The sequence below is a fragment of the Nipponia nippon genome, unplaced genomic scaffold, assembly GCF_047370975.1.
Source record: "Nipponia nippon isolate SJK-2023a ecotype South Korea unplaced genomic scaffold, ASM4737097v1 scaffold_3, whole genome shotgun sequence".
NCBI classification, from domain to species: domain Eukaryota; kingdom Metazoa; phylum Chordata; class Aves; order Pelecaniformes; family Threskiornithidae; genus Nipponia; species Nipponia nippon.
In genome coordinates, this window is record NW_028262347.1 from 106,294,497 (window position 1) to 106,321,189 (window position 26,693).

Here is a 26,693-nt window from a genome sequence, read left to right on the forward strand (position 1 = left end):
CCTTGACCATTTTAGTAGAGAGGTCAAGGACTTAGCATTACCTCAGCATTCAAATATATTTATTTTAAGGGTACTGCATTTGAAAAAGGACTCCAACTGTTGTCTGTCCTTTGGGCACAGGTTGCACAGAGAGCATGAGCTTTGTGGTGCTGTATTCCTGTAGTAGTTTGGTAAACCTTAAATTTAAAAACAAAATGAAACAACAACCCCCATACACACACTCCTTTTCTTTATGAATATGGTATGGGGGAAAACACTTGGTTACTCTTGACCCAGGGAGAAGCACGCAATGCCTACCAGGTTTATGCGTAAGCTGAATTGTTCTAAGTTGCTTTGGGAGGTCGGCGGGTCCTAAGCATGTGCTTCTTTTGCTTTTCACTTCTGCTTTCCTCAGGAAATAAGTGCAGCAGCTAATCAGGTGATTCACAGTGGAAAGTTTAAAGAGCAGAGTGGGAGCCGCTGCACACACCAAGATTCCTAGTAGGGCAGAAGCAGTAACGCTTATTTCTCTGGATGTGGTTATTGACTGCAACAGGAGCTGCTGAATCTAGGAGCCCAGGTATGTCAAGAGATTTGCTGTGAAAGCAAAAGGAACAGACTGTTAACTGTTGAAGGAAACTGCAGTATTATCTGCAGCTGGTTTGTTATGGTAGGATCATTTTCAAATAGCAAAGGTTTCGGTCAAAGTTCATCCTAAACTGCAGTACAAGGAGGAAAAAGGACCAGCAGTTTGCTTGTATCCTTGAATCTAGGGGTGATAACAGTATTGCAGATGTGAGGAGTATATCTGTTGCTGCTGCTAGTGGAGACTTGCTAGATTTGGTTTAACTGCATGTCCTTACCTAATGAGCTGCTGTTGTGAGATGATCAGAATTGTCCTGGTCTTGTTCCTTTGAGTTTGCTGCAACTATATTGCCCATGACTGACCAGAAGCATTGTTCGCTCTAGAGATGGGGGCATTACTTCACTTCCAGGAGGACCACATCTCAAAAGCAAGTATAACCAATATCTGTGCTTCTCTCTTGGTTGCAGTAGGGGTATATGCAAGTCAGAGAAGAAACTGTTCCCAATTAGATATTTAGAAGCTTCTTTTTAAAACAGAAAAAATGAAGAGAGAGGGAGATGAGGGAGATGAGGGAGAGCCTAAGTCAGTTTTATAGCTACTTTTGGATTGCATGAAGATGCTTTTCAAACAAAAAGAGAGAGAAAATGCAGTTAACTGTTTGAAACTGAACTAATGATTTGTGAGGTTATACTGCAGAAATGCCTTGTCCTACTTAGATGTACTCAAAAAGTAAATATATACTTGGACAAATGAAGTCCTAGTGTAAATGAATGCAACTCTTTTGGTAGTAATAGTGTCACAGCTTCTTGAAACAAGCTGAAATGATATTTATATTGCTGAAAAAGTAGGAGGCGTGTCCTACTGAAATGCCACTTGTTCTTTGAACAGTATTCATCCTTCTCTAAGCTGACAAGTGTTTTAAACCCCCTCTGTTATTTGTGTTTTGTCAACTATTTGTATTTCAAGGGACCAGCCAGGTTGGGCTCTTATTGTATAAAGCGCTGTGCCAGAACTTAGGAAGAGAGAGTACCTTCCCTGTAGAATTTACAATTAAATGGACCTGGCAAGGGTGGGTAGGATATTGAATTTTGCAACTTGTTTTAATTCATTGCAGTCCTTGTATTGGAGAAGATAAATACAGTGGCATCAAAGTGTTTGATGGTGTTTTTAGGTTTACCTCATGAAATATGTCAAGTATGATTACTAGACATAGGACTGATAGGTGTAGATAATTTAAGAAAGGCAGAGGGAGCTCAGGGAGGAAGAACCGAGGTGATTAGGAGGGACAGAGGTAAGAAAGTATTAGATGGACAGTGTCTGGCACAGTGTTTATTCTGAGGTACTGTCATTTCCTGTGAGCACAGAGTGGTGTGAGCCACAAAGACGGAGGTCGTGATTGAATTGGGAGAGAACTAGAATTTGTGAAATAAGATGGTTCATAAAAGAAATAAGTGATGCCTCCTACTGCTTGGGTCTGTTATGGCATCAGACAGCTTTCCTGGGGAGGTAGTGGTGTCCGTGGTTTTAGTGTTTAAAATGATTGACTGGCATGACTGTTTAATGAACAGATTTATCTTGGCTGCCAAGGAAAGGAAGGGAGTATAAAGAGGTATCATACTGGGTTTTTGGGGTGCTGTGAGCCATGTGTTTCTGATAGCCACCAGAATCCTGGGTTTTAATAGTTAAGAAAGGGCTACTAGGAGAAGAAATATTTAAAGCAGGTAGTCCTAGTACTAGGGGTCTGATATTTAGTTTAATATGCCTCTTGTCATCTGGACAGTTGGAATAAATAAGGAGGGAAATTGTAGTCCTCATTTTGCTTTCATGTACTTTTGGTGATGAGAGATTTCCAGGTAGACTCAAATATCTGACATTTTTTGCTGATACTTACCATAAAAAGTGGATCAAACTCTGAAATTTGGTATGAGACTTGATTATGTTTTGGTCAACCATCTTGCCATGAGACCCTTCTCTGACAACAAATGATTTTTAGATGTATAAGTAAACTTCTTGATCTTGGTGCAAATTGGGATTTTGTAGCTGTATGGGATCATTCTTTGGACTGCTGGAGGAGTTAATCCCAGATAAATATAATTAAAATGTCATTTAAAAAATCATGCTTGTTCAGCCAGTAAGCTTTTAGTATCAGCGTTCTGCTTGTCTTCCTGCCAGCTTTGGTCAGGCCTTTCTTCCCTTTTTTCTTATCAGTCTGAAAAGGCGTAGCCACATTGCAGTGTGATTTCACACAAGCTTCATTTAGAACAAAAGGGAAAATACATGAATAAGTTCCACTTCCTCTCTGTTACCTGACGCTACTTGCTGAATGATGGCATCAGATTTATTTGATATATTTTCACTTTCATGTCTTTTAAAATCTTTATTACTTAGACTTTACTTTTTGTATCATTGTGATATTTATAACTTATCAAAACTGAAATAAGCCGTTAATTTACACTGAGGATAAGGACAAATGGTGGGATGTAGAAGAGAGCCAACATATAAGACCTTTTCAAAATATCTAAACTATCATTAATACCAAAGATACTTGAATGCTGGACCCTGTGATATTGTGATTGGTCTAGAAGAATCGTTATTGTCCAAGAGGAACAGACAACGCAAAGGATTTAGAAGTCCAAATGAAATTGTAGGTGCAAGAAAAGGCTGTTAGGAGGAGGAATATTTAAAGCAGATAGTGCAAGTGGAGACAACAGACTAATACTAGAGGTCTGATATTTAGTTTAATATGCCTCTTGTAGGCTAGACAGTTGGAGTAAATAAGGAGGCAAATCATAATCCTCATTTTGCTTTCATGTACTTCTGGAGATTAAAGATTTCCATGTACACTCAAATGCCTTACATAGTCTGTTACAATTAGGTCTTCATTAATGAAATTGTGTGTGCATATCTGGTTTTAATATTTTCTGTGGAGAGAGGAAGAATTCTTTTACTACATAGATTCATAGAGTGAGAATTTTTTGAGTGACCAGCCCTGCTTGCCTTAGCTGTGTCACCAGTAAGAAAGGCCTGCTAAGGAAATTATGAATAGAAAGAGAGAAAATTGGCAAACACATTTGCAGTGCCATTCAGTGCAGTGCAGTTCAAGCAGTGCTGTTGACTGGTCAGTCACTGACCTTGTGAGGCCAGTGTAAGCACTTCATTTCACCTCTCCATGCCTCAGTTTCACCATCTGTAAAATACCTGTGTACAAGATTTTGGGCTGCTCTATACAAATGACCAAGGTGAATGTAGGCACTGGGAGTGAGTTACTTGTTACTTAGCACTGATTTAGGCTTAGCAGAGTAGCTTCCAAGGTGAGAGATTTCCCTTAGGAAGAGAATGGTGCCATTTGGGATGCAAGAGCAGCCTCATTGAAAAAGTAACTCTCACTGAAGACCCTAGAACCATACCGAGGTTTTCTCAACACACTGTACAGCTTCACAATGACTCAAGTGGGCCGAAATCCCATACCAGGGTTAAGTATAACATATGACAAATGTAACTCCCACACAGTCATGAGGAACAGAGTCTTCCTGTTTACTCTGTGCAGACAGTCATCACACTTTTTCTGCTCACAGGGCTGTTGTCTTAACACAGATAATTAAGGAAAACAACAGCAGCGTAACACACAAAATGTTGTTGAGGTAGGAAGTTCCAGGTTGACATCGCTGGAGACTGATAAAAATTTCATAGTGTTTCATCTCCTAGTGAAGGACAGAGTATGGACTATGGTAGAATAAGGAATAAGTTACCCTCTGCTGTAGTGTGAAGGATCAGCATTTGCATCCAAGCGTAGGTGTCTGCTGGGACCATCAGCTTGCTGCAGGTGGTGTGGTGTACAGTGACAAGATAATGTCACCCTCTTCATCTCTGCAGTATGGAGCTACTGCATGAGTGTGGAAGTGAAACTGGTTCATCTGGCTTGCAGTGGGCAGGATGCAAACAGTAAGCAAGCTGCATAGCTGATGGATGGCAAAGGAAGAGAATCCCAAATATAGTATTAGTGTTGGCTCATAATTTCTAAACCAGGCTCGTAATAGTCCTTTTTAAAATGTATTTTAAGGGGTGTATGTATTGGTAGTGCAGGAGATCTGACTCAGTGTTTTAGTTACATTTGCTTTTTGGCATTTTTATTGACAGTCTAGAATGGCAATCAGAGATACTGTAGAGAACCTACTTCCTAGAAATGGAGGTACATTGGTCTTTTTCTTTGAGGGGGTATAATGATGTGTTAAAGATTCTTCTAGGCTCTTAAAGGACAATATACTTGGTAAGTAAAGTAATGAGCTACATTCATCTTGGTGACAACTCACCAGCTGCCTGCCCACACTATGATAATTTATGTGTGTCATATTTTGAGTAGTCAGACAATGTCCTAGACACCAATAAGCATTTGGATGATTTTGATGGAAACTGGAGAAGCCTCATTTCCATTGGTGTAAACATTGGATTATATTGGCTCTGGGTAGCAGAGCAAGCTCACAGAAGGCAAAGGAATAGCGTTGCTGTGGGATCAAGGCTGTGTTAGTGACTTCCCAGAAGACTATGGATGAAAACAGGGCTGGAAAGTAGATGAGAGGACTTGGGGTTGAGATGAGGGTACCAGAAGAATTCCTCTACCTATAGTGCAAGATTGACCCATTGTAGGTTCAATTTGATGAAAATGAGGCTGCTCATCAGAATTGGAAAAGAGCCAGTGGCTGCCAGCATTTCTATGCTTCTAAACTCCCCAACTCCAATAATTAAGACTGTCAGTGTCTAGTTTCATGGGACAGTTGGCTGGTAAGAGATGATGTTAACTGTAAATAACACAGTATCTTTAACTTCAGGTCTCATTTCAGCATGGACAAAGCAGCTGACCTCACGTGGCAGCTGGAGGATTCACCTGGCAAAGCAGGACAGCAAGAGCAAAGCCCTGATGATGGAGACAAAGCAGAAGTGCTGGGACAGCCTGCACACAGCAAGGACAAGCCACCTCAGAGCCATACCCTCCAGTGGGAGACTCTAGGCAGACAGTTTGTAGAGTATGAGCAGGTGGCTCCATTTCTCGTCCCAGAGGAGCAACAGAGAAGGCTGCTGGACTTTCTTCCCCTCTTCTTAGAGGTTTGTTCTCCTTGTTGCCTTTGGTGCAGATGCCAAGGATGTAAATTAGAGTTTCTGTTGCTCTATCTGTTCTGTGGTCACCCTAATTGCCAGTGGAGTTAATTGAAGCATGATCCCTTTGTCTAGGTGATAATTACTTTTATTCCACTGGGAGCCTGGGGAAACAGTTTCTTGTCCTTCTTTCATCTAACTAACCTGCTATGTTAGCATGAGAAAAGTGTATGGAGGAGCACTGCTCTGCTTTCATGAATGGCTAAATTCTATTCGTGAAGTCAAGGGATATATTGATGAGACAGGCATGTTTCAAAGTGAGTACCCTGTGAAGAGGTTACTTCATGTCTGCCTCATCTGTTTTATTACTCAGTTGGGGGCTGAGCACAGTTTCAGTCTGGGAAAATGTGGTTGTGGCACGCAGCCAGCTAGGGGAAATGCAGGGGTACAGTCTTAAGATGGAATTTTTGGGTTAATGGCAATGCTGTTGTCTACTTTTAGTGCTTGAGAGAGGAGCTGTGTTATAGATGGAGAAACTGTGGCATGAGGAGAGGAAGGTCATACTGTGGGTGACGGACACACCTGAGACCTAGAACATTTTAGTTTGCAGGCTGCCCTACCCCATGCCCTAGAGCTTCCATCAGCCAACAATTTCTGAGATGGCCATATTGAAAGGTGAGACTGGCAGAGCTCTGTAATGAATGGGTTGGGTTGGTTTTCTAGAGTGTATGAAACATACAGGGATCTGTTTGAGTGGACCATACTGCAAGAGAATGGCAGAGCTTAACGTTGAGAGGAGCAGAAAACCTGGCCTATCTTTAAATGTACTGTGGCCGTGTTGTAGTACAGAAGAATTGTTTTTCTTATGAATTACCTTGGGTATTTATGGGTATGGAATCTCCGTTTTTACACTCTCTCACTATGTAAGTCTTTCAGAAAGAAAATAAAAACTTCTTGGTGAAACCATATTTTAATGACGGAATATTTCAGCCATCTGTACTTGTGAGTTTTCAGTGCTTTTGAGTGACCAAACTCAGATCCATCTCTTCCTTACCTAGCTCATCTGGTTTTCTAAAAAGAAGTTAGTGGGTAGGTGAGGAAAAAAAAAGTCAATGACATGGTCACTCTGTTTATATGGAAGCATTATGGGACATAAAAAGCGATACTCTGTAGTGAGAGGGACATTTTGAACTGTGTGTTCAAGGAAATCACTGTGCTCAGGGCTATGAAATCTTTGGTGTCCATGACAGTAAAGGAGGTATAACTTCCAGATAGTCATAAACATTTCACTCAGCTGGATGGAGCACGAACATGTGAAGCTTGTAAGTCTTGCTGCAGAGCAGGACTTTGAAATTGCTGTAGATACTGGTGTCAGTTTACAGCACTGAAACAGGTCACCCGTTGGTGTCAGTGTGATGCAAACAACTGAGTTGCAAGTAGGATCTGGTGATGCCTGTGGTGAAGAGTTTGCTGTGTTTGAGTACAAGCTTGCCCTGGTGCAAGCCAGTGCAGACAAAATGAATGAAAGAGTCTGAAAAGGCAGTGAGTGTATAGCCTGGAATCTCAGAAGGGGCCTTCTCATTTAATCTAAATGGCCCTACAGATATTTTATGATTACTGAACAAAGCTTTCACTTTTCACCACTTCCTCTCAACGTCTGGATTTGTTTGCATAGAAGAGTGTCCTTTCTGAACCAAAGGCTATATTTGGACAGAAGAGCTGTTGCTCTCTGCATACGTGCCTGTCACTGGAAACGAATCTCTCTCTGCATATGGCACTACATGTGCTGGGGCAGAGTTCGCTCTCTTGGGAGCTCACCACCGCTTTATCATCTCACAAAAATTCTGGCGTTGCAAAGGGGCAGCGTTCCTTGCGCAGCCTTCAAAGAATGCTCTTCAAAGTCAGATAAGACTGATAATTTGGCAGTTTTCTGTAAAGAAGCACCTTCTTGTTCCATGGATCTGCTTTTTAAATGGCTTGCTGAAAATTGCACTGTTCTTTTTCTGAGACAGCATAGCAATAAGATGCAACCTTTTTGCTTGGAGCAAAAACCATCTGTTCTGCTTTTCCTAGAACTGTTTTCAGATTTCCTGTCTTCCTTCCTCCTGAAGCTTCATGGAAAACATACGTGCTTAATGCTTTGAGGGTATAAATTCATCCCAACAAAGATAAACTTTGTTGTGGAAGATAGTCTCTCCAAACTGCTCCCTCCTGCTCTTGTAAGCAATGTATTGCAGGATTTTTGTGAAATTCTTCTGCTAAGGTTTTCCTTCCTCAAATTTACAATGAAATTGAAAGTCCCAGATCTCAAGGTTTCTGAGTTCTCTTGCAACTTTAGCTTTTGAACACCATATAGTGAACCTGAAGTAAGCAAGTCTTGGTGAGATGAGATTATATAGAACAACTTCAGATTTGCTGATCATTAACTAAATATGAATAGCAAGAATGCCTTTCAAGCAAAGGTCATTTTTTGGAGTGAAACTTTCAAAGGACTAAGGAAATTGTTGTTACTGAACAAAGGTGACAAAACCTATAAACTCTAGAAATCTTAGGAATTAAAAATTGAACAGCAAAGCAGGAAATCACTTATTTGTCATGACAGAGGAGAACTAAACTTTAGTACCAGTGCATCAAAGGACAGCTATTCCCCAGGAGGCAAGCTGAGTATTGCTAAGGGACTGGCAATATTGTGCATATGCATATCCATCATGTGTTTCCCTTCTCTAGGGCTGAATGTCACATGCTTTAAGGTTGTAGAAAATGATTTCCTGAATTGCAGTAATGCTCACAAAGAGGGGATTTTAAATTCGTAAAGGGTATTTTGGCTACAGAATATATTCAGAATGGAGATGCGAATTTCTCATTAGCTTAACACTTGATTTTGTGCCCTAAGAGAGAGATTCTTCCCCTTCACTTTTCTTAGATATATCAGTGGAGCTTTGCAGTGCTTAGTGGGTCTTTAGGTGCAGATGTGTGGTTAGAGCATTTTGGCCTTGCATCATTGATTTAGGAGTACATTGTGGAGGATCTGGCCCTTTAGCTTTGAGTCATCATGTCCCTCCCCATATGACTTTTACTCCTTTCATGTACCAGCCTTCTGCTTTGTGCCAAGCCCCTGGGCTGGCTTGGGCAAATGCATAAGCCCTCTCCCTCCTTTGAGGATTTTCATCTCTTGCTTTTACTTTCTTTGTTTGATCATGCAGATGCCAGTGCATCTCTTTTTGTCTTACAGTGCTTTAGCTGTTACTCAGTTGGATGGAGAGAGAGGGCACTAACTAGGAGCCACCAGATGTGGGGGCTCATTACTCACTGATACTCCTTGATGTAGAAGGAAAAGATGGAGGAGGAAAATGTTAGTCATCTGCTTGTGATTCAGGCCTAGGCTGGGGGTTATTTTAATGTGCCCTCTGTATTTTCCCTCTTGGTGTCTCAGAAAGTATCAGAATGTACTATTACATGGCTGGCTTTTGAGCTAGCATCTCTCCATGAAGTATGGAATAGGAGGGACAGATGGCAACAGCAAACACAGGGAACTTGTGGCAGAATCTTAAACATGTAGAATCAGGCTTAAGAGAAAGAAAGAAAATCAGATTACATTGATAATGTATTATTTGAGTTTCCCCTGAAGGCAGATGTCCTGGAATGGAGTCAGGTTGGTATTCTTCCAGATACAGATCTTCTATAGGCTCAAAGATGAATATGGAACTGATTATGTCTGTTCTTAAAGGAGAGCGTATTCTAGAGGTTGGTGGCTGACCCACAGGAAGATCATCTGTAAAATCAAATCAGAACATTAGTGGCCTGGTCTGTAGTGAGATGGACTAGCTAAATTTTTGCACAATGGTGGCATTGCTATGAACCTTTGATTACTGCTCTCTGCTGTGTATGGTCTGAACTTCTAAAATGCGTCCTGCTCTTTCTGTTAGCAGAAGAGTGAGTATAACAAGTCCTTTCTGAATTGTTCAGAGGGTGTTCCTCTTTGAGGCAGAGGGATAGGAATCTATCACTGCTTTTTTTCTGAAAAAGGGTATAGCTTAATGACAAACATTGTATATTCTTAAGTGGCTGTGTGGATTTCTTGTCGTTGTGTTTGCCCAGCTGGCTTCTGGTCTTTACAGATCTTCACTCACTTCTGCATCAGAAGTGGAGGAATCAGTGGACCTTGCTCCTGCAACTGAGGGTCTCTGAAAATCATTTATGGTCAAAATCTGAAAAAACTAGCTTTTTTTTTTTAATATTGTTGATTGATTGAAAATTAATTGATAGGCACATTGTGCAATTTTATTTCTCTCTTGTAGCTGAGAAAAAAGAGTTGGGTGCAGTTCCAGACAGGTCAGTGCAGTAAAATGAAGCAAAAACCGGGTGCTTGCCTGATTGCTGACAGGCAACTGACACTTTGCGGGGAAAGAAATAGCTCGTCCACAAGCTCCCATCAGCAAAGAAAGAACAAGTAATTGAAAGCAATGGTAGGGAAGGAAATAATGTTTGTAGAGTATCTTCTTTCACAAAGAGTTGCACTGATTTCTTGGCAGACAGTATTATGGGTTGTCTGCTCCAATTATTTTAGGAGAACAGATGCGTTATTATTTTTGTTACCTTCCTTTCATCGTCTGTCCTTAACAGCTTGATTTTCCTGAACTTTTAGAAGGAGGAGACTTTTGTAAAGAAAATTTTCAAGGTTGCTGGGGACAGAGGTGTCTCAGCCTGGTATTTAGAGGTGAATGCTGCACTATTGCTAATACATTGATGTGTGTAGCATCGGATGTTCTATATAAAAGTAATGGTACCTTATTCTCGGAGGCCAGTTGGGTGTGACAGTATTAGTCTACTGGAATATTTTTTTAATTTGCTTTTGATTTTTTTTTTTTCTTCCCAAAGTCAAGGCAAGGAAACATTTGAGAGGGCATCTGTTTGTCAGACTCAGAGGAGGGAACCATCGAGTCCTGCTGTTGTTCCTCTTGTCAGTTTTGCATTTAATTGCTTGTCCATTCTTCAACATTCTTCTATATGGCACTAGGGAAGTGATCATCCCCCTGTACTTGGCACTGGTGAGGCCGCACCTCAAATACTGTGTTCAGTTTTGGGCCCCTCACTACAAGAAGGACATCGAGGTGCTGGAGCGTGTCCAGAGAAGGTCAACGAAGTTGGTGAAGGGTCTGGAGAACAAGTCTTATGAGGAGCGGCTGAGGGAACTGGGGTTGTTTAGTCTGGAGAAAATGAGGTTCAGGGGAGACCTTATTGCTCTCTACAAGTACCTGAAAGGAGGTTGTAGCGAGGTGGGGGTCGGTCTCTTCTCCCAGGTAGCAAGTGATAGGACAAGAGGAAATGGCCTCAAGTTTCTCCAGCGGAAGTTTAGATTGGCTGTTAGGCAAAATTTCTTCACTGAAAGGGTAGTCAGGCACTGGAACAGGCTGCCCAGGGAAGTGGTAGGGTTGCCATCCCTGGAGGTATTTCAAAGATGTGTAGATGTGGTGCTTAAGGATATGGTTTAGTGGTGGACTTGGCAGTGCTAGGTTAACAATTGGCCTTAATGATCTTAAAGGTCTTTTCCAACCTAAATGATTCTATGATAAACTTATTTATAAATTGTTTATAAACTTGTCTATAAATTTGTTTTCCTTGGGTAGCTATGCATTTAGGACTATGCCTTCCTATTTAGGGGTGCTTATTATAGCATAGGAAATGTTTAGAAATCCTGATCTGGTAAACATTTACTGTCATCATCTCAGCATTTTAGAAGTGCATTTTTTGCTACATAAGCACCAATCTGTACTCATGATGTAAGCTGTCTTGTAATGTTATAAATTCCTTGTCAGGCAAGGTTGTCACTCCAGGTCTGGCAGCCTACATCTTAACCTCATAGGCAGTTGGATTAGGCAATTCATATTGCTGCAAAATCACATCCAGTGCCTTTTCGGCTAGAATATTGCTGTATTTTCAGCTCCTTTCCCCATGTTTTCTTTTATTTCCTTAGTTTGCAACAAAGATTATTTCTGTCTGGCAAGAAATGCTGATTTTATGAGCCTTACTTTCCTCCCAAAATAGAGTAGAATGGAAAGGCAAAAACTTTATGAATGTGTTAAAAAACAACAACAAAAAAAACCAAAAAACCCACACAACAAAAAAACCACAACCCCAAATGAAAAAAAAAACAAAACAAAAAACCAAAGGATTTTGCTCGTTTGTTCTTTCTGTGATTTTTATAAATTTATTGACTTGAAAGAAATAGTTCAGTTTCAGGTGAATCTTGGCCAGTATACTGCTAACTGGGAGTAGTAGTCCTGTATTACCATGGTTTCTTTTTGACAGATAGGTTGCAAATGCTCCATGAGAGCAGCAGTTCCAATTCCATTTCAGTCTCTAAGTAGTTGAGACTGTGCAATGACTTGCTGAACAGAGAAAATACAATTTTTATTTTTAATTTTTATTCAATTAAATACTCAAGTTCTGTTTATGACTAACTTTCATTTTGGGGAGACCAGTTTTTGGAGAAGGATATACTTTTACTGAAAAATTCTTGGACAACTGTAGCTGTAACCTCTTCAGGGTACAGGGTGTTTATGTTGTATTTCGAAAGGGACTAGCATGCTTTTTGATACAAATAATTAATGGCGCAGGGGGTATGACAAACATTTACATTGTTTTGATTGTATTCAATGGAGAAAATAATGTCAATGCTCTCTAGTATGTGCGTTACATGATTCAAAAGGTAGTTCCAGGTTGAGTTCTGTATCTGTAGTGTTAGGCTCCTGCCTGCCTGGCAAATACTGCTTAATGGACTATGCTGTCTGGAGATGGAATTTTGCAGGGGAATGTTAGATTTATGTTTGTTTATTTATATTTATTAGTACTTCTCAATCTACCAAAGACATGCTGTATCAGAAAGACTTAACAGTTACACTTGGATTTCAGGCCTGGGAACAGTCTTCTGGAGTGATCATATTCCCCAACATTCAGCTGTTAGCCAGTGAGGTTTCCAAGCTTCTGACAAAAGAAATTAAGAGGAACCTCAGTGGCAAACCTGCAGGTAATGATCCCATACCATATTCACTGGATCCACTTATTCTGGGAATGTGCTGTCATTCAGCTGTCCTCTGTGCTTACCATGACAGGAATAAAGGGGGAACAAGAAAATACTAAATGTAGCAAGCCAGATCTTTTAGTAGGTGTGAGCTAGCACTGGTTTTGGATGATTGCACTGAAGATCTGGCCTTGTATGCCATGCTGACCTTGGTTTTGGAACTTTTGTATCTGGAAATGTATAATACTGCAGCTATGCAGTAAAAGAGTAGGCTACACACTATTCTGAGGAGCTTTCTTTAATGAGAAAAATACTTCTAGCCACACATAGCTTTCCTGGTGGCTGTTGTACATTCTTTCTTTGCCCTGATCAGCTGGCAGGCTTAATGAACTGTGCTGGTATTCCCAGTGAAGCTTGTCAGTTTGAAACATGTCCTTTATATAAACTGACCTGAGCCTGATGCTGGATCAAAATCCTTTTAAGTCCTTCTATTCACTTCAGTGGACTCCTGCTACTGTAAGTTTGTAGATTTGTCAGATCTGTTAAGAAAGGATCAATGCAGCATTTTCATCTTTCATTAAGGAATTAAAGTTTAATGTGTTTGTGGTAACAGAGGAAGCTCGTCTGGCTTTGGAGCAATTGCTACAACAGAAAGGGGAAGCAGAAGATGGCCGTTTGCTCCTGAAATCAGTGTATCTGCTCTCACAGACTGACTTGGTAAGAGAAATGAATACAAAGGGGTATTTTTTTTGTTTTGTCTTGTTTTTGTTTTTTCCTTTTTACTTTAGAGAAGCTGGGTAGCCACCCCAACAGTGGAACACCTAAGCCTCATAACATTTGCGTTATCCCCAATGCTTTGTGCTTCAGCATGCCCAGGGTATACAGTCAGATAGAGGACACATCACCAGGTTTATAGTCCAAGCTTTTCTAAAAGAGGGAAGTAAGTGCTCTGTGCTTTCAGATACCCTTTCTGTTTTGGTCATCAGGCAGCTGTTTTTTCTAGTGTTCCTCTGATTTATCTTTTTTTCCCATTGTGTATCACTGCTCTTCAACCTTTCTTTGTCACTCCAGCTTACATATCAAAAAGATGACTAGTGAGGATCTGTCTGTCTGGTAATGCAGTGGCTGAGTTTTCCATCTTGATAGCCTCTCACTTTGAAGCATTTCAAAGCATTTCACAAACTCTACTTGTACAGCCATCCTGAATGCAGACTGGCATCAGCAGCGCAGCCTGCTGATGGGCATCAGGGGTACGCTTATCCCTAACACTGAGCTCAGCAGTTTGTCTTATCATTATTCAGATACATGAAAATAAAATCTTACTGTCAGCTTCTAGTGGACATGTTCTATGTTGTAAGGAGCTCTATAAAATTATATATAGTTAGTCACAGCATGAAGTTCCTGATGAGGTTTGTGTTTTTCACAGATTGAAGACATTGCTAATTTTTGTAGCAAACACACTCACAAAACTTCATATCACAAGCCTCACTCTACAGTTTAATTTGCTGCTGATTTTTGTTTTGATTATTGTGTGCCAAGCAGGCACACTGGAACTGTTAAGTTGTACACAGCCGTAGTGAAGATGGGAAGAAGTGTTGAGAAACATTGTGGAGAAACAGTGTCTCTTTTATTTATAAAAGCTATAATTAGAAGTGTGTGTGCAGTTATTCAGTATGTTACAAAAGCAAAAGCATTATAGTTAAATTGCTGCTGTGCTGAGTCAAGGAGGGAATGCTTTTAATATACCAGGCCTCTATAGCTGCAGGGTGTCCTATGAACTAATGATAAAGGAGGCACTGTCTGCCCCTGGACTTACTGCTGTTTTAGCTGCTAGTTAGTTTGCAGGTTGTGTGCTTTGTCGACTGTAGGTCTCCTTATGCAGGACATAGTAAGTATCTCTGCCAAAGCTGGAGTGAGAAGTCCTGGAAATAGCTATGACAACACATGGTCAGTGTGTTTACTTCTGCCAAGTGGATTTGTACAGCCATGCTATATGACTGCCGTGCTTGTGTGCCATAGAGTACTTGTAAGGATAAAATGCTCAAGTAGCTCCTTCATCTGCCATGACTACACTCAGTGTGTAGAAATACAAGAAAACTCTGATCAGCTTCTGGAGGGGCTGATTTTTATTTTCCTTACTTAGAGAACTATGTGGAACATCATTGGATCTGGCCTTCCAGCTGCTCTGATGCAGTGCCTGTACCTTTTCTTTACTTTTCCTCTGAAGAAAACCAGTGATGATGGAGAGACAAGTGAGGATGACACTCAGACTCAGGAAATGCTTGTTAAGGTGAGATGCGCCTCTGGGAGTTCATTTGCCCTGACTACTCAGATGTTCACTTAGGCTTTTTGCTGGTGATTGATTCAAACTGCCAAAAAAGGAGTAAATTTGGACTGAAAATGATTGAACAAGCATCAGGAGCAGTATAAAACAATCTGAGATAATGCCACTATATCCCTTTTATCTTTTTGTTAAACAAAAGAACATGACTTTGTAAGTGGGGAAAAAAATCCATTGAGAGTATCCTAGTGATAGTTTTGCATGTTCATTTCACTGCATCCTTTCTCCTGGCATTAGTATCAAACTATAATGCCCCCCTCCAAATGAATTTTTCTTCATCTCCCAGATATTTGTAGAAGTGTTTATTGTAGCTAATGTTTGTTTGCCTTTCAGATAATGCTTAACATGTACAGAGAGGAACAAGGTGTAGAGGAACTTCTGGCAGCTGATAAGCTTCAATCATTAATTATAGCAACTGCTTCCCTCTGGGACCAGTGTAGCCACTCGTGGAAAGTACCTACAGGCCGTGTGCTGAGAACAATTTCAAAGGCTCAGACCAAAAACAGCATTGTGTACCTACAAGGTTTGGTTTAGTAATTTGGATTCTCCTTTCCTCGTAGCTCCGCTGAGAATGAATTCTCAAGAAGAGTCTCCCTGGGATAGATTTTTGTTTCTACATCATCTGGTAGTCAGTCAGTTGCAAAGTATGGGCTCTTGGCTTTCTAGACAGGAGCTTTATTTAGTACTGATAGCCATCTGGAAACTGAAGTTTTTTCTACATAAAAAATAAAATTACAGGCAAGAGCCAATCTCACCTGATCACACTGATGTAGGCAAGGACAAGATGTATTATGTTTTTTTTAAGTTGTGTGACTCAATGTATGAGCCTAAGGCTCATGCACACTCTAAATACAAGGTTGAGGGCACTGCCAAAGGAACAGTATCTTTTGGGACAACATCATGATTGGTTGAGTTACATCCTCATTTCTTCCTAGGCTTTATTAGAGTAAGCAATTTTTTTGTTATTAAGAATTGCAAAGGCCATGAGTCTCAATTTCTTAGAAGGAAAAAAAATAGTTTTATAATTCACACTTTACTGTCAGTATTCCTTGTTATGGAGTAACTGCATAGAGGTATTTTTATTTTTTAAAATAAAAATTTGGCTTCCTGGGTGAGATTGAAAGAATGGAGAATAATAATTCTAAGAGTACTGAACTGTTTAGATATTTTGAAGCTGTCCTGGAATGACTGGCCATCAGATTAGGCAAGAAAACTAGGCTTCATCGCTCACAGCAGGATGTGTATACCCCATTACATATGCCTCATTGAGCAAAGAATTAATCTGTGAACTCTGCACAGAATATGTGATTGACTTAGTACAAGACAATTAAATATGTCAGCCTCCACTTACCTTGTATTCAGGCAGCTGGATTCACTGTATATGAATCTTGGTGAGTGTGTGGATTGCAAGTTTGTACTCCTGAGACTGAATCAGCTTCTGGTGGTTAAGCAAAGAAATGCATGCATACTTTAAAACCAGAAATGTTCTTCATGTAGCTTCTGAGATGAGTGTGGTGTTCATATATCCTTTTGTCTTTTCTTTCTAGAAAAAGAGTGAAATGACTCCTATTTTATTGGGAAATAACTTTGAACTTCTTGTTCCATTTTTGTTAGCAACTTTGAACTTGTTTGACTGTCAGTTCTTAAATACCTGCTATTTTTTTTTCCCCACAGCTGTGGACTGCATTAAAATAGCTATTCAGAATCTCTTTAAACTGGCTGATACCCTGCCTGCTTGTGATGTGTGTGAAGCTGCTAGTATTGTCTTGTGCTTTGTGAAAGATTCCTATCCAATATCACCAGCTTTATTAACAGAATTTGAAAATAATGATGGCTACCAACTCCTACTAAAAATTTTACTCAGGTAAGTAGAGAGGTTTTTGGTGGGGTTCTAGAGGATGGTAAAACTTTGTTTTCAGAACGCTTGGTGGTCTGTTTTAAAATATGAATCATGTAGGTAATTCGGTGTGGATGCAAAGCCGGTAATACCCTGATACTGGGTCTTTCATTGCTGTTTTAAGAAGGGAAGCAGTACATAACTTCTTCTACTGAAACCATAATGGAAATTAATGGTAGAATAAGTTAGTCTACCATTAAGGTGGGATAGGGGCTTACCTAACACAAGACAAAGGTTCTTCATCAATTAATATTAGAGGGGATGTAGGTCAGAGACATTTGTCTCAGTTAACTCTTGATGCAAGAGTGCAGTCAGCTAGGGAGGGAAAGCTGATCTCCTTGCTGTGCAGAAAACAAACAAACAACCCCCCCCCCCCCCCCCAACTTATATCTGAAATGGTTATGTTCTTCAGAACTGAGAAGAATATGAACATATCAGGACAAATCCCCATTAGTTATCCTAATCAAACATACAAAGTAGAATCTTTTACTCTCCTTGTCTCCTTGCATTGGCTAACCAGGCTCTGAGTTGCTGTGTCAAAACAGTACATTATACCACTTCCCCAGAAGCACTGAGGGGCTTTTTTCTGGTTTTCTTTAATATCATATGAAGAGAGCATTTCCAGTTCTTCTCAATCTGTTGTTGTTTCCATTCTGGCTTTGCCTTTTCTTGTACTTCTCCAACACTTGCAAGAACTTTTGTCCCTGACCAGTATATTACACTGAGGGGGGGTATTTTGTAATGTGGATCTAGAGGATTATCATTTCAATCATGAATCCAAAGATATCCATAGATGAGTATGATTTCTGATTATTTTTGGATGGCACAAAATTATTAACCTACATTGGATGAAGTTTTGTCTTTTTCTGGCAGTGTTTTTTTTAGCTACCATAGATTGTCTCACTTTCCCTTATAAATAAGCTGTGTTGAGAGTATATTTCTGATTAAATTCTATCCATATAAGGGCAGAAACACCCAGTCTTTATCAGTAAGGGCTATGACTGCCCCCGTCCTTTTTGACTGATGTAACTAGGCTAGAGAGACAGAAATAACATACAGGTGCTCAGGGCTTCAGATTAGTCTCCCTTCCCTGACAGAAAGGGATAGACAGAGCGCCTCTTCCCTGAACGCTTTGTGTGACCAGGTTTCCTCTTCTCTGGTGTTTGGAATTTCTTTTTCAGGTAAAAAGAATGTTGCTGATTTCATTCTTTTCCACCAAAATGGATACTAGCATTTGCCCTGGCCCCTTTTTTTTTTCTTGTTTAGATCAAAACAGAACATATTTGTTTTGTTTTCTTCTGAGATTTTCCTAACTTCCAGTGTCAGTCTATTGCTCTGCTGCTAACCCATACCCAGATGCTGCAGTTTTCCTTAAGAACTGACCCCTCTAAGCAGTACAGAATAGGACAACACGACAAGCAGCTCTCTGCCCTTTGACAGACTCTCACTTCAGTCTAAACTATGGCAAATCTGGGGTTACAGTTCAAACTATTTCCTTATGTAGGACAGACATGCCATCTTCATGTCTGATTCACAAAGTACAGGCAATACAATATTTTTCCCTTCCTAATGACTAAGATTTTTCTGTTATTTATCTCAGTAAGGCAAGTCCCTTACCTTTCCAACCTTTATGCCTATCTTTTAATGTGAAGTATTAATTTTTTGATCTCTCACAAAATTTAAACTTTTACTCCCCAAAACAAGCATTCTTTTGGAGAGAATTACTTTTTTTTTTTTTTAAAGTACATGTAACTGGACTGAACTCCAACATTTATCTTCCTTTTCTTCAGAAGAATCTTACAGTGTCACTTCAGTTTTCTTCTTCAGTTTGTAAGTTTTGTTCTGATTCAGAATATGCCACCATGGTGTGGAGTTACTGTTTGTAAAGTAGTTAAACAAGTCACAGAAATAAGACAGACAGTAAAATAGACTGGGGAGGAGTGGGGAGTAAAATGGGTAGCTCATGTGTGCTCAGTACCTGGTGATATATCCAAAACGTTTGTATTACTAAGGCATGAAGATATGACTATGCCAAGTTTTGTTCCTAGATGTGAGGGGCTGCAGCAAAATGAAGGAGACCCCTATCTGGATGAGATCTTGGACATGCTGACTTGCCTTACAACCTGTGGAAAAACTGAACTGAAAGTTTCTGGCAATATTGTACACCCACAATTACCGCACTTTAATTTTGAACAGACACGGTCTTCTGGTACAGTATATATATATATATATATATATATATGTGGCTATGTAGACGGGTCATAGAAAAATGAAGTTCTGATCAATATGTGTTTTAAGATGGAGGAAGGAGTATGAGATGGCATCTTCTGATCTATGTGCTTAATGCTGCAGGAGCCTGAATGCTACTTACATCAAACTGAACTGACCGTGTCAGCTGTAGGGTCTGATCCAAGGTTGAGAACATGCCTCCCAATCACATCCCTCATGTCTGTGACTCCTATTTCCACTCTCAGAAATAATTTAACATTGTAGTTATGGTGCTTACAGTCTTAAATAGCATTGATGTAAAAATGATCTCATCTGGTTTTACCCCACAGGAATGACAGTGAAAAACCTCCAGGCTTTTCAGGTGTTGCAGTCCATTTTCCAGAAAAGTAATGATCAGCACCTGTGTGGAAGAATCTTGGCAGCAATTGGTACCATATGGGCCTGGGACACAGTGAACTTCTTTCTTCTGGAATGGACACTACAACCTATCAACCAGTTTACTGACATAATCCATTTCAAACCACACCCAGTCCAAGTCCAGTTCTTCAGACTGGTGGAGTCCATAGTGCTAGACCTGTCCTATGTCCCTCATGAAATTTTGAAGAAGGTTCAGTATTTGATAAAGGAAAATATAGTGCCATTCTGCACCTTAACAGCTCTCCGGTGCCTTCTCAGCATGACCAAGAAGGACCTGTTATTTAGCGACATATTCCGTGACTCTGGGCTCTTAGGCCTGCTGCTGGCACTTTTGAGGAAACAAGCCAAGATCCTGAGGAAATCAGGTACAACTTAATGTCATTCACAATGACTGTTGAAGTAGGCAGATCAATAGGAACGAATGAACCTCTTTCTACGGGCAATTTATAAATTTTATATGCTGAGTAGCTAGATTTTGTCTGCAAGCCAACTGGCCTAAGTTTATAACATACCAAGATGGGTCCTCTCTGAAATCTTAGCTGTTTATCATTCTGTTTGCTAGACTAAACATTTCTGGGCTATTCTTCACCATGAATTATTCTGGGGGGTACCATTCAGCCCACACTTTTAAACACGTCTGAACTTGGGGTTCTCTAGAATGCCAGCTTGAGAGTAGAGGAAGAAAGAGTTTTCCACAGTGCTTAGTTCCTCTGGAAATAACACTTAATCCTGAGGACTGATGATGGAAAGCAGTTTCTTGAATTTTGGCCATGTACTACCCACAATTACTACCACCCGTTGTCATCTGATGTCATCATCATATCTCCTATTATGAAAACAGGAAGGTGATAATCCTGGTGTGGTAACTGTGGGGTACAGCTGACTTAGGCGACAGGCTCACATATTTAAAAGTTTATAACTGCTATTTTAAAGAAAGAAAAATGCATAATAACATTTTCTGTGCTATATGAATTGGGAAAAACGTTTAAATTTCAGTGCAACAGTTGTTTAGTAAAGGAGGAGGGACCCAAAGTACTGGGTATAACTTCTGATGCAGCAAGCACAAATGAATTATTTATACACATTTATTTCAAGCAACAGAAGGAATATAAATTGCACCAGAAGTTCCAGAGTGCAGACATCCATTACCTGCAAGGATACTTAGATTTACATTCTTGATATCAGAGAACTAGAGTTTTGTACAAGAGTACTTGGATAAGGATTGTCAAGATAAACACCAAGGTTTTTGAAAACTTACATTCTGGTTATGAGCTGGTGCATAGGGGCTTTCTTCTGTCTTTGCATTAATTTCACTGCTTTAGGTCACTTGGTGATCTAAATGTTATAGAATGAGTGATTGAATAGCTATGTAATTTGTAAATTTAGACACACAGACGAAGAGGGACAGGTGGAAAGATACTGTGTGAAGTGATCACTACTTCCCTCTCTTGGTTTCCAGAAATTTAGCCTGCAAAATTCAAGACTTACATATAAAAATAACCTACCTTACGCTGTCGGGTCCTGGAAAGGTTTGCCTTTGAACCTGCCAGGGGTTTCTGCTCTTCACTTCTAGTTTAAGTATTTAAGTACTCCCTGTTGCTATAATATTTTACCACTTCATAGCTCATAATCTGTAAAGTTCTTTTATTTGTGTGTGTTCCTACCAGGTATCACTAAACAGGTAACTCTACGTCACTTGGGAAGTGGAAACACCACTGTTACCAGTATCGCCTATAGTTACGTGGGAGATCTGGGCTGCAGAGCATAGAATCAGACCTGTGTTTCCCAATCTCAGACTAGACCCTGATGACTAGACAATGCCCTATCTGTATTTTGTTGTTCATTTTAAGGTTCAAGTAGCCTGTAAGTAACATTTAAGAGAAAACTAGAACTTGCTGGAGAACTGGTTTTCCTTTTTGATTTAATATATTTTAGCTACAGTTAACCATGTCTTGTATAAATTGTATTATGACTTTTAATATACTGACAGCCGGAACCCATCTGCCCAGTCTGGAAGAAGGCACTGAGAAGGAATTAAATGCTGTGATGCTGAAGATGGTGGCTGCCCTTACAGTGGGGTCTGTGAGGAACACTGGTAAGAAATGACATATGACTGCATTACCTTTGTGATATTTGGTGGTAAGTGGCCGTGATGTCTTTTAAGGAGCAACAACAAATTTTCCAGCTTTTGTGCTTCAGTGAGAAGTGGAGGACAAAAGCTAGAAGTGTAGGCATAACAGTATTACACCAGGAAGAAATGTGGCAAATATATTCTCATCCTGCATAATGAGCCTTATCCCAGTAGTCACCCTGCTTCCCTCATCAGTGTGGATACTCCTGAAGTGTTTACATGGAAAACACAAACTTACCTTGTGGAAAACAAAACTCTTGTGTGTGAGTTTTGTATTGTTTGTTCATCCAGATTTTCTTTCATGATATCTATTATTTGAAATCTTGATGGGATCAGATGCATGCTGGGTAACACTCATATGTTTAGTATTGGCATACCTAAGAGGTGTATGTGTGGGAAATCTTGTGGAACATAGTAATACAGAAGTGAACTTTTCTGAATACTGGAATCCACTCACTTAATTCACTCTTGAATCCTAGAATCATCATGTTTGCAGCATCTTACACAGTGCAAACATATTGCCACAAATTATCAAATAGTCCCCTTCATAAACTAAAGAGATGTTTAAGCTGAAAGCTAATAAGGCGTCTTTTCCTTTTCATTCATTATTGTATTGGGAAGCTGTCATCTCTGATGATTACAAACCATGGTCGTCCAGTCATTTTATCCCTAGTTGTTCTTCTGCTGTTCAGTTTGTGTTGTCTTTAGCTTAACGAAGTCTTCTTCTTGCCTCTCCTGCTGTATTTGTAGAAATTTTGCACTTCACACCAACACTGAAAATCTGCCTGTGAAAACTACAAGTAAAGGATAGTTTAAGTAACAAATGATACCTTATTTGTTCCCAGTTGTTCTGAAGGACTACGGAATGGTGCCATATATCAAGATATTTTTGGATGATGAGTGCTACAGGACTGCTACTCTCAGCATCTTGGAGCAGCTCTCAGTCATCAACTATGAAGAATATATGAGCATTATTATTGGGGCCCTCTGTTCTTCTACTCAAGGGGAACTACAGCTGAAACGAGATCTGCTGAAGGTAATTAATGTGGTTTCTGACTTGGTTGTTGTTTTCTTGGAAACTGCTTGGCTTGTGGAAAATTACTCTTAATCTCATCCCTAGCACTGTGTTTTTTCCAAGAAGGTAAGCAGAAGAAAAAAGAGCCTTGGGACAGTTTTTGATTCTCGTAAATTGGGCGCTGTGATTTTTAACGATGTATGTATGGTCAACGCCTTCACTCAGTATCACATTGTGAAGCATTTTGAAGCCTTAAATAGTAATGCAGGACGGAGAAATGGAAATGGCAAAGGGCACAGTTGTATGAGCATTTCTATGTAACATGACAGAGAAAGGAGAAACAAATGTGAATGAAAGTGGAGGAGATGTGGAGAAGCATGTAAGAAGAGGTAAAGGAGTAAGATTGGAAGGGGTAGGGTAGGCATGAGATGAACAGCTTGATTCTGATTAAGTTTCCAAGGTTTAAACTTTACGGTCCTTAATTTTGTCATCTCTCACATACACCAGTGTCGTGGAAAAAGAGATGTGAGGTAATGGAAAGAAGGAGTCTTATGAATGCTTGGAGGAAGAAACTAAAACTATTCATAGCCTCTATTGTGTTTATAGAGGGTCTGATCCATAAGCAATGGAACGGGGTAAAGAATCAGTGTGCTTTATTTTGCTTTAGATCATAGGCATCAAATTGAAAAGCAACAGTGTTGTAAGCACTAATTTAGAGTTTCATTCTACCTTCTCTACCAAGCGTGAACTGAATCCACCTTTCAGCAGCTGCTTCTGTGATAAAAGAACCATGCTACTTTAAAAAAACAAAAATGTGAAAAAGTTTATAGCTTTGATTTGAAAAAGTAAACTTTAACAACATTTGTGTAAAAGTTGAGTACGGTGTCCAAACTAATATGAAAATAAATGCAGCTTCGGTGTCTAATTTTGACAAATGATAACTGTATTAAAGCATAATGTAAGCAAATGAATTTATTATCTGCATCCATTGGGACTGTGATTGTGTTACACACAAATTCAGATTGATTTGCTAATATATATTTAGCTGTTAAAGCCCGAGCCCAAATGCAATTAGCACTGCCGTATTCCAGTGTGGCACATGGGCAATTATGAGGAATAACAAATAATGGAATGTGAAATAAATTCTGTTAACGTTAACCGAGTTAGGGGGTTTCCAGCAGACATCAGTTTTATAGATTCAAGACAGAGGAATACTAACTCATAGGCGATTAAATTCTAACTGAGTTAGAGCTGGAGGAAACGTGGTTACTGTTGACCTTCTCTGAAATGTGTTAAAGCCATCCTGATAACTTCAACTCTGAGTTATTAAATTTACTCCCTGTTCAGAAGTCTCTGCCTGGTTTGATACATTATCATACAAAATTGAATGACAGTAATAGAGTTTTCCCCTCCCCCCCCCCCAGTTCTGGCAACCCTTTCTCACAATCCTAGATCCTGTTACGGGGAGATATACTTATGTTAGAAACTGTTCCTCTTCAGCAGGTTGTGAAGTGAACCTCTTTCATTGGATATCTGTTGGGAAACTTCATATGTAAAATTAGCCCTTTCCAATGTGAAAAGTCACAGCCTCAAATTTGAAAGTTCCCTGGTGCCAGAAAGAACATCATATTTACGAAATGAATTGTGTAACATCCAAAAAAACTGGGATGGATTACATTCAAATACAGTAGACTGTTTTCCTTGAAAGCTCTTTTTTCTCACTAATTTTACTTCCACCACTACAACTCTTAATAGCTTTTCTAGATTTGTTTTAAAATGGCAAGCCCATAGCATTCAAAATTTACAAGTGGCATAGGTTGGTTTTTATGCATGTGTAATAATTGTCAGGTGACATTCATTTATAACCTGCTTTAAGCCTACTGAAGTTAGAGAAAATCTAATGACTTTGTTATCTTGGGATCTGACTCTTTATGACTTTTTACCTCCAAAGTGTTGTGCAAACTTTTTAAAAATAACTCTACTGAGAAAGGAATTATTATTGCCTTCCTTAATGAGGAGAGCCTGCTGCTTGCAATATTCTTTGGACCATCCTGTGTCACTGCTTTTTTGGAAAGGGTCTGCTCAGTCCTATGAGCAAAAGTCTAGTGTGGCTGCTCATGTGTATTCAGGGCTGTAGGAAGATTGGCCTATAGAGAGCTGCGCCACCTTCTCAGTTTCTATATGAGGTTATTTACAATTGAATATCTGCTTTCATTTAATTAAGGCAAAGGCAGGTTTCTTGAGAGAGTCTGAGAAGACTGATGAAAGAATAGCCAAAGGTCTGAAACTACCTCTGGCCAAACTGACTAGGATATGTAATGTAGGAAATTCGATTTCTTTGCTTATTCCTGTGAGTACTATTCCCTACCTGTCAGGCTGACTGCATGGGTTGCTCCTGAGGGTGCATTCAAATCTTGGTTGTTTGACCCATTGGGTATAAGGGAGAAGGGAAGAAGAGAAAAGTTGTGCAGTAGTGACCTTTACTTTGACCAACTTTTTCTTTTTTGCTTCAAAATTTCACTGAAATTTCAGTGAAAGAATTTTGGTGCAAACTTGGAATTTTAAAATAGTCTGAAGCTTCTTTTTCCCTTGGTTTAAGCACTTCTTTTGTCTCCTTTCTTCCCGATGTTTGTAGTCACTGCTGAGGATACTGGAGAGTCCCAAGAGCCATTCAGCTTTCAGAACCTGCAGTGGATTCAATGGACTCCTGTCCCTTCTCTCAGACATGGAAGGTGCACTGCAGGACCCTCCATCTGGGCTGTGGACAGCAGTTGGGCAGAATTGCATATTGGAGCTTGTTTTCTACACACTTCAGGGGATAACAGCAGCCCTGCACCTGGACCCTGTCAACAGCAACTTCTTCCAGAGGAATGGTCTCTTTGAAAAGATGGCAGAAGATCTCGGGTCACTTGGATGCTTCTGGACACAAGGGGAATGGCAAATCCCTCTGAGCCTTGAGAAGACAAGGACGTTTGCAGAATTCTTGGATGCAGCTTTCTGCTCTTCAGAACCTTTCCCAATGTGGCTAAAGAACTGCATATGGATTCTAAATTTTCTTGATCACATGGTCAAAGGAACCCTCCATCTGGAGAGCTACTTCAAGGAGAGAAAGCCAGAGATGGGAGAGGCATCAAGAGATGATCAGGAGGCACTCCAAGCTCAAGAAGAGCACCCCGTTGTTTTCAAAAGACCAGGCAACAAATTACCTGCCTCTGCCTACAGGCTAAGGGATAACCCTGAAGAGAAGTAAGTCTTTACTTACTACAGGAAATATAGTGGTAAGACTGGTATCTGCATTTTATATGGTAGTAAACTGAGGTAAGGTGTGACATAACCTGCCTAGAACAAACAAATCAGTGCCACAGTTCCAACTCCCAGGCCTCCAGACAGCAGAAATCACCTCTTTTGAAAGGTAAATGATGGTAAACAGTGGGGCATAAGTGTTCAGTGGAGCAGTGGGACACAGAGCCTTGAGAGCTGCAGAGTTTGTGCTGAAGGTTCTGACACATGCAGTGTGGGAGCAGAACTGGGCTCTAAGGAAAGAGTTGCTGGGACTTGAAGCTTGCGTTTAGTCTCTGCTTGAATCTGCCCCGATCAATTTTGACTTTTTCAATTATGTGGAAAACTGTTTCCAGTCACCTGATACATTAAAAAATAAAAACTCTTTTAAGTTATTTTAAATTCTCCCTTGTGCTTTTGTGTCCAGGCACATGTGTACAGACACACACTCTCACTCATTTACTCATACAGCTGAAATCGAGAAAATTGGAAAAGGGATAGTAATGCTGCCTGCCTTATATAATGAAGGATTATATCAAAATATATATCCTTTGCAGGAAGGAAAGACTACACTAGAAATCAACGTAGCTGTCAGCTGTGAGTCAATTCTGAATAACTTAAATTTCATAACTTGTGAAATCTTCTGCCCCTTCATGTGTCTGTAGCTTTATCTTGGATCTCTCAGTCCTTTTCTCAAAAATGTTTCT

At 40.0% G+C, this 26,693-nt stretch overlaps 1 protein-coding gene across 5 annotated transcripts in view; it reads left to right on the forward strand.

Annotated features, from left to right (window-relative positions):
- Window positions 1–451: 451 nt before the first annotated feature.
- WDFY4 (WDFY family member 4) overlaps window positions 452–26,693 on the forward strand; it is a 146,891-nt gene continuing 120,649 nt past the window's right edge. The window contains exons 1-12 of one of the 5 annotated variants that reach the window (XM_087764449.1): window positions 452–559; window positions 5,392–5,665; window positions 12,569–12,683; window positions 13,291–13,394; window positions 14,821–14,967; window positions 15,352–15,541; window positions 16,693–16,882; window positions 18,964–19,124; window positions 19,474–19,926; window positions 21,552–21,656; window positions 22,538–22,728; window positions 25,343–25,953. In XM_087764449.1, the coding sequence (XP_087620575.1) occupies window positions 5,405–5,665; window positions 12,569–12,683; window positions 13,291–13,394; window positions 14,821–14,967; window positions 15,352–15,541; window positions 16,693–16,882; window positions 18,964–19,124; window positions 19,474–19,926; window positions 21,552–21,656; window positions 22,538–22,728; window positions 25,343–25,953 (2,528 nt within the window). In that variant the 5' untranslated portion in view covers window positions 452–559; window positions 5,392–5,404. Of the gene's footprint in view, window positions 560–783; window positions 993–5,391; window positions 5,666–6,203; window positions 6,332–12,568; window positions 12,684–13,290; window positions 13,395–14,820; window positions 14,968–15,351; window positions 15,542–16,692; window positions 16,883–18,963; window positions 19,125–19,473; window positions 19,927–21,352; window positions 21,425–21,551; window positions 21,657–22,537; window positions 22,729–25,342; window positions 25,954–26,693 lie in introns of those variants that run through there. The other 4 variants (XM_087764451.1, XM_087764450.1, XM_087764452.1 and 1 more) reach the window with 4 other exon arrangements.